The following is a 7,226-nucleotide window of genomic DNA, read 5'->3' as shown; positions in this document are numbered from 1 at the left end:
CCTTCAAGTGATAGTTAACCTTCAATTAATGGTTAATCCTTAAAAATGACGGTATAAACCCTAAAAATATGAACCCTCAAATGAAAGTAACAAATATGGCGTCCCAATGAGAATCTCTTAAGGGCTCCGCTCGCTGAACCGGACTCCTCGCCTCGATCCTCCCTCTCGGACGCTAGCTGCCGCAGCTCTCCCTTTCCTGGCGGTGAGCTCTCCTTGGTGATCCGACTCTCGCTCGGTTGGTCTCCAGAACACGCACCGCAACGATCAATCCGTCAAGAAAGAGGTAACGGACTCGACACGTTCGAAGAAACGCAAGCAAGTGCGGCCATGACACCTAACAAGTGAGGAAGAAGGCGGGGGCTCTCTTTGAGAGTGGCGACTCGCGCGTTGCGTCATCTAATGTGAAACGATCGGGCGTTGTAAAACGCGAAAAGAATTCGAGCGCAATATCTGAACAAATTATTTAATTTTTAATAAGTCCAATTATTAATATTTATTTTCATAATTGAACTTATTTTTTATTTTGATAAATGTAAATACAAATATCTTATTGTATTAATATTTAATATTAACAATTTAATTAGTTGCTTAATTTAACTTCTTGTTTAATAAATGAGCGGATGTAGTACTGAAAATGTACCTATTATAATATTTTAATTTTCAAAATTGTCAAATTACAAACAGGAATTTTGTTGTGACTTTTACAGTTATAAAGTAACTATTTAATGGAAATGGAAGCCTAAAAGAATTAATATTGTAGCGCAATTATTATAATGCTCAAATCATAAAATATTTACATTATCCATGTCTGCCAATACAATATAATTTTTTATTCATATTGCATTCTATATAATGGCAATGTTATTATATATTTGACAGGCAAATCAAAATAGCTTCGAATCGATATCGAAATGATGAAATATCGATGTCTTAACAGAAAATACATAATTTGCCTGTTTACAGTCTGGCGCGATGAATGTATGTCACAAATAATCTCTTCTTTTAAAAAATGTCATAAGCACAAACATCGAAATAAGCTTCAAATTTCGAGCATTATTTCAATATGATGTAATATCGATGATTTCGACGTCAATTAGACGTCGATTCGATGGGTCATTTCTCGCTGGGTAGGACCTAAGTCAAATTTTTTAAATAAAAACCCCTATTTTTTATTGTACCATCTTTCTCTATTAATTAATTTAAACAACTTTTGTTTAAAAAATTCTTTTATTTGCCTAATACTTTTTGAGATATTCAAGGAAAACTTGGTAACTTTTTCAATATTTAGCTTATGATATCTTGATAATTGTTTGCCAGAGGAAAAAGTGATATAGAGGACTTTTTGACTTAATTTTGTCTTAAGAATATGCTGTTGCAATAGCACTCCAATTTTTTTAAATATTTGTAAACACTCCAAGAAGATGCATACACAAATATTTAAAAAAAATTAGAGTATACTATTGCAACAGCACATTTTTGAAATAAAATTAAGTTAAAAGTCCTCTGTACCACTTTTTTCTCTGGCAAACAATCATCAAGATATCACAAGCTAAATATATATTTAAAAAGTTACCAAGTTTTCCTTGAATATCTAAAAAATTATTATATATTATATAAAAGTATTATATAGAAAGATGGTACAATAAAAAATAGGGGTTTTCATTTAAAAAATTTAACTTAGGCCCTATTGGGCTCAATACAGGTCCTGGATCCAAAATTCAATAAGATCGTCTATTGGCCCCCTTCAAACCTTTCAACTTTTATCTGAAACACTTTTCCAATAAACCAAGCCGTCAATTGACATTTAACGAAAATTAACACAATAACATTTAAACGACACCCAATGATAAAGGAATCATGGCGACACTGATTAAATCGACATAGAACATTAAAGGTTAACACTGTTAACACCAAACCAACTTCCAACGATGAGAATCAATCTCCAACCTACACTAAACATTGAGGCTTAATCCCCAACCTACACTTATCATTGAGAATAAACTCCCAATATACACTCATCATTGAGGATTAAACCCACAATTTACCTAAACCTTAATGGTCAACACTCAATCTACACCTTTTTTTTTTTTTTGTTTCGGTGGGAGAAGGAAAAATGCCTCGACGCATCCCTAACCCCGGCTGTCAGAGTATGTGGGGCTTGCACCCACTAAAAAACCTCTCCCAAAACACAGACAAAGGACCATAGTCACGACACGCGGAACGACCAGAGGTATGACATCACGTGACAGGACGGTCCGTGCGCCGAGGCGCCCGGAGACATATAATCCATAGACCACAAGACACACGGGAGGTCACACCGCGGGAGACAGGATCCCCCGGGGGAGATAGGTTCCCTAGTCGAAGGAAGTGCGCGTGTGCGTCACCCTTCGACCGCCTCGGATGCCCCCCATGATGATAGCATGCGGGCATCCATATCATCGAGGGGCTTCCTCATTGGCTGCGAGACCATTTCCCCCAGAGGGGGCCCCCCGCCAATAAGACGCACACGAACCGCACTGGACGTGTACGAACGACAACGAACAGGAGTCCCCTCTATCCGAATAGAGAGGATCCACGCAACACAAACACGAGTCCGATTCCTCGGGCTCGTCAACACGAAGAATACGTATACCCACCACCAACAAAAGGACTCGTCGCACGAGTCCACAATTATCAGCCAGGTTTAACCAGGCTATAGAAAGGCTGTGCCCCCCTCCCAGGCCCACCCCGTGGGGAGGGCCCTGGAGGAGGGCACAGAGACATTAAAAACCCCCGATTCCCCCCCCCCCGCTGAGCCACGGAACCCCAGGAGGACGACCGACCGCGACACGCAGCCTCAACGGAACCCATGGCCACCACTGCACCGCAATGGTGCCAGAGCCCCTCAAGCAGCGGTGAGCAGCGAGCCACGGCCGACCCACCCCCCGGGGAACCGCAACCTATGGCGGAGAAAGACCAGGGAACAAACAAGAAAGACATAATGTAAATCACGACCGCACCCGGGAAACGCCAGGAAATCGACAGACGCCGACCACCCCCGAGCCACCATCCCCCCAGAGATCCGGGAGCATCGCACCAGTCGATGCACCGGACCCCAGGAGGAGAGCAGCCCACAACCGGCCGGCACCCGACGACACCGGAGAGCACCGAGGGCGGTCCCGCAAAATCGCCGCGATAGCCGCGTACAAAAGTCCGGCGCAACGCATACAATAATATCATCACGCATACAACTCAGCGCACGCAAAAACCCTACGGGTCTTCGGGAACCTGTTCCACAATAATCCCAGGCTCCTCCAAGCCGAGCTGCCTCCTCCTTTCATCGTCCTCCTTGGTGCGCATGACGCGCTCTGCGAAGGCCGAAAAGGCCCTCCATGCTTCGCGGGAACGGCAAATAGCCGCGACGACAGCAGCGAGGGAAAGATCTTGTCCTATTACAGATATCAATTCCCCACGCTCCAAGCCCCAGGCATTGCAGGCCGCAAGGGTGTGCTCGGCCGTATCCACCGCAAGGTTGCAATAGCGGCATATTGGAGAATCCTCTCTATTAATTCTGTACAAGAATGAGGCAAAGCAGCCGTGCCCCGTCAGCAATTGGGTGATCCTGAATGTCAGGAATCCAGAAAGTCTGTTAATCCAGAAATCAAAACTTGGAGAGATGGCGTCCCTGGTCCTCCTCCCAGGGAGCCGCACATCCCTCAAGCGTTCCTCCCATTGCTCCATAAGCACAAGCTGCTCCTCCTATCGTACTTCCGCAGGCGCATCAGGGTAGAAGGTCCCAGACTCTCTCATGACCCTGAGCCTCAGGTACGTACGCCGAAGACACGCCGCGTACAGTTGTATCGGCGGGATTCTAGCCAGCAGTGTTGCGGCCTCGTAAGAGACGCTACGGTACGCCATAACTGTCCTCAGCGCGATAAGACGGATCGCGCGCTGGAGGACACGCTGCTGATTTCCAGATGACGCAAGCTCCTCGCTCCAAATTGGGGCGGCGTACAAGATAATCGAGGTAATTATGGTATAATATAGTCGGCGCTTGCACTCCAGAGGACCTCGCAAGTTAGGCAAGATCCCGCAGAGAGCTCTGCTGATCCGGGTGACCTTGGATGCGACATACGCGAAATGGTTACAAAAATTGAGCCTCCGGTCAATATAGACGCCCAGATATTTCATACTGTTCGTGAACTGTATGCGGACCTCCTCAACCTCGAGATAGGCATCCCGGGGGCAGTGACCAAAGAATATCGCCTCCGACTTCTGCCAAGACACCTTCAGGCCCAGTGCACGGATATTAATCAATAAGCGCTCGAGACATTCAAGTGCCACGGCGCACGCATCGTCGTAACTGTCGCGAACCATCACGAGCAACGTGTCGTCCGCGTAGCATACCACGTGACAATCCTCATAGAGCAGCGTCCTTAGTACCGCATCGTACGCGACGTTCCACAACAGGGGGCCCAACACCGAGCCTTGTGGGACCCCCCTGTTCACCCTCCGCTTGCGCCTGACCCCGCTGGCGGTCCAATACCGCACAAACCTGTCCTTCAGGTATGCCTCCGTCTCAGGTACGTCTCAGGTACGTTGGAAAACCCTTGATACGCATTGCTCTCCTGATGGCCGATAGAGTAATCGAGTTAAAGGCATTCTCGATATCTAACGAGAGTGCCAGTGCTACCCTACCATCGGCACGAGCCTGAGCGATGATGGACTTGACCAGAAACAATGCATCCGTAGTGGACCTCGCTCTACGGAAGCCAAATTGGTTTTCCGACAAGTTGGCCTGTCGATTACCATCCATGAAGCTCGTCAAACGCTCCGCGATTACGCGCTCGAAAGTTTTGCCTACTTCGTTAAGTAGGCAAATCGGCCTGGCTTTGGGTGTTTCTCCAGGCACGGACTCGCCCTTTGGTATCAAGACTAGGTCCGCGAGCTTCCAGCTGGGCGGGAAGACGCCGTACTTAAAATATATATTAAACGTCTGCGCAAGTCGGCCGACCATCTCCGGAGTGAACTTCTTAATAGCGGAGGCCTTAAAGCCGTCCGGACCAGGAGCCGTGTTCATATTAACCTTCGCCGCGATAGCCCTCTCCACCTCGTCCACAGTCACGGGTGTGCGGCCCTCCTCACAATCTCCCAAATCAATGGGAACAAGTGGGTTCCCAGGCGGAAATAACTTATCCAAAAGAGTTCCCAGGACATCGGGCTCGAGAGAGGCAGTCAGCCCGGGGGTTGACGTCCGGAGCCTGCTCAAAACGATCTTATAGGGCAAGCCCCACGGATCGTCATCAAGAGTGGCAATGAGCTCTTGCCAAGCTCTTGTTTTGGCCCTGTGTATCTCCCGCTTGAGCTCCTGTGTAGCCAGGAGATACTCCGCACTTTTTTGGGTCGAGACCTCCGGTGGGTCCCTGCGTCTCCCGCGGATCCATGCGCGTCTGGCTCTGTTGACGGCAGCTCGCAGAGACGCTATATCCGGACTCCACCAATAGGCCCCAGTCCCACGACCGCGAGCCCGAAAGCGCGGAACAGCGGCCTTACAAGCATCCGTAATACATTTATTGATCCAGCGGTCGGGTGGCGCATTGATCATATAAGTGTCGTCCGGCGGAGCGACGGCGCACGACCAGCCAATGGAGGCCTTATACAGGTCAACGTCCATGCTCTTGAAATTCCACCGCGGTGTCGGGCGCACAAATGGCCTGTTTGTGTTCCCCGAGACGGTAAAACTGATGTATAGGTGGTCCGACAGGGAAACGACATCCTCGCGCACAGTCCAATTCTGGACCTGTCGAAGCAAATCCGAGGAAGCCCAGGTCAGGTCGATGATAGACTGACCCTGTCTACCGACGAAAGTTGATCTGTTGCCAGTATTCACCAGACATACGTCCATCTGCGAGGACCATTCCTCCACGAGGTCGCCCTTAAAGTCCGACGTCGCGGAACCCCACAAAGGCGAGTGAGCGTTGAAATCGCCACACACCAGAACCTTGTTGCTCACAACGGTGGAACACGCGTTAGTGAGTTCGCCTAAAAAGGCGGTATAGCCGTTGTAATCTATATTAGGAGACACATAGCACGAGGCTATGTGCATGTCACCATACCTGACGACCACTACGTGCTGGCCTTTTGCAACCAGTGCCGCCGGATAATCGGCGATCCGATTGTTGATATAAACGGCCGCCAATCCGTTCTGGCTGGAGAACCACTGCTGGGAGCTGGGTGTGCGGGCAGGCTCGGATACCACACACACGGCAGCCCCCAGCTCACCAGCTTGGTGTATCAGCAGGTCATGGGCCTCGCGGCTCCTGTTCAGATTGACCTGTATGATCGAGGTCATTTCTCGATTCTAGGGCCACTAGATGACCTCGGTGGAGGCGCCTCTCTCTCGAAGCATGCAGGAGTGGAACCGAGCCGGTGGTCACACGTTCTTCCCGTACCCGCGCAAACAACGCAATGAGGAGAGTTGATACAGGTGCCGATCTGGTGATCGCCGGATCCGCAGCGGAAACAAAAGCCCGTCCGGTCCTCTGGAAAAACGCAGTTGGTCTTGACGTGACCGTATCTCCAACACTTAAAACACTGTATCGGCCTGGCGGCGAGGAGCTCAACTCGCGCCATAGACCACCCGATTTTAATCCGTCCTGTTGTTGAGACATTGGAGGCGGCGAACAGTGGGCATTTAGCCCAGACAGATTGCATGCCATTGCCCGTCCTGCGCATATTACCGATCTTAACATCGATCTCCGAACACCCACCGACAGAGCAGATGACATCCATGACGTCCGCGGGAGTGATGGAGTCGTCTAGGTTCCATAATCGCAATTCTCCCATGGTGGTCGGTCTAGAGATTTTGGCAATGGAAGAGTCCAAGACATCCCTTAGTTTACGAGCCAAAGCATCCGCCTTCTCCGCCCCGTTTTCTCCCGGGATCTCTATTATAACTCCCCCGTTGACCCCTCTCCTAATGCGAGAGTTGTCAATACCCAGTGTGTTAAGCGGGATCCTCTCGCGCGCCTGTTTCAGGATGTCCGCGTAAGAGGCATCCTTATTTAAAGAAGTAATAGTCACGGCGGCAGACCGGGGTGGCCTCCGCCGGACACCTCCACGAGCACTTCCCGCCGCGGCTCCGATACGGCCGCCCTGGCTAGCGGACTTCCTTCTCACCGCTGGGGTACCAGATTCGCGCTCACCATCCGTCGTATTTGGTTCTTTATGGGACTTCCTAGGCTTCT

At 49.4% G+C, this 7,226-nt stretch overlaps 1 protein-coding gene across 1 annotated transcript; it reads right to left on the bottom strand.

The window, feature by feature from the left end:
* Window positions 1-3,249: 3,249 nt before the first annotated feature.
* Window positions 3,250-3,720, bottom strand: LOC139786470 (uncharacterized). The gene has a single exon (XM_071725626.1). It carries the CDS (start codon window positions 3,718-3,720, stop codon window positions 3,250-3,252), a length of 471 nt encoding a protein of 156 aa, XP_071581727.1.
* Window positions 3,721-7,226: the final 3,506 nt, after the last annotated feature.

The sequence above is a fragment of the Temnothorax nylanderi genome, unplaced genomic scaffold (genome assembly GCF_030848795.1).
Source record: "Temnothorax nylanderi isolate EJ_2023f unplaced genomic scaffold, tnyl_v1.0 TNYL_tig1047_pilon, whole genome shotgun sequence".
NCBI classification, from domain to species: domain Eukaryota; kingdom Metazoa; phylum Arthropoda; class Insecta; order Hymenoptera; family Formicidae; genus Temnothorax; species Temnothorax nylanderi.
The sequence above is the reverse complement of the archived record's forward strand: the minus strand, read 5'-3'. Positions and strand labels throughout refer to the sequence as shown.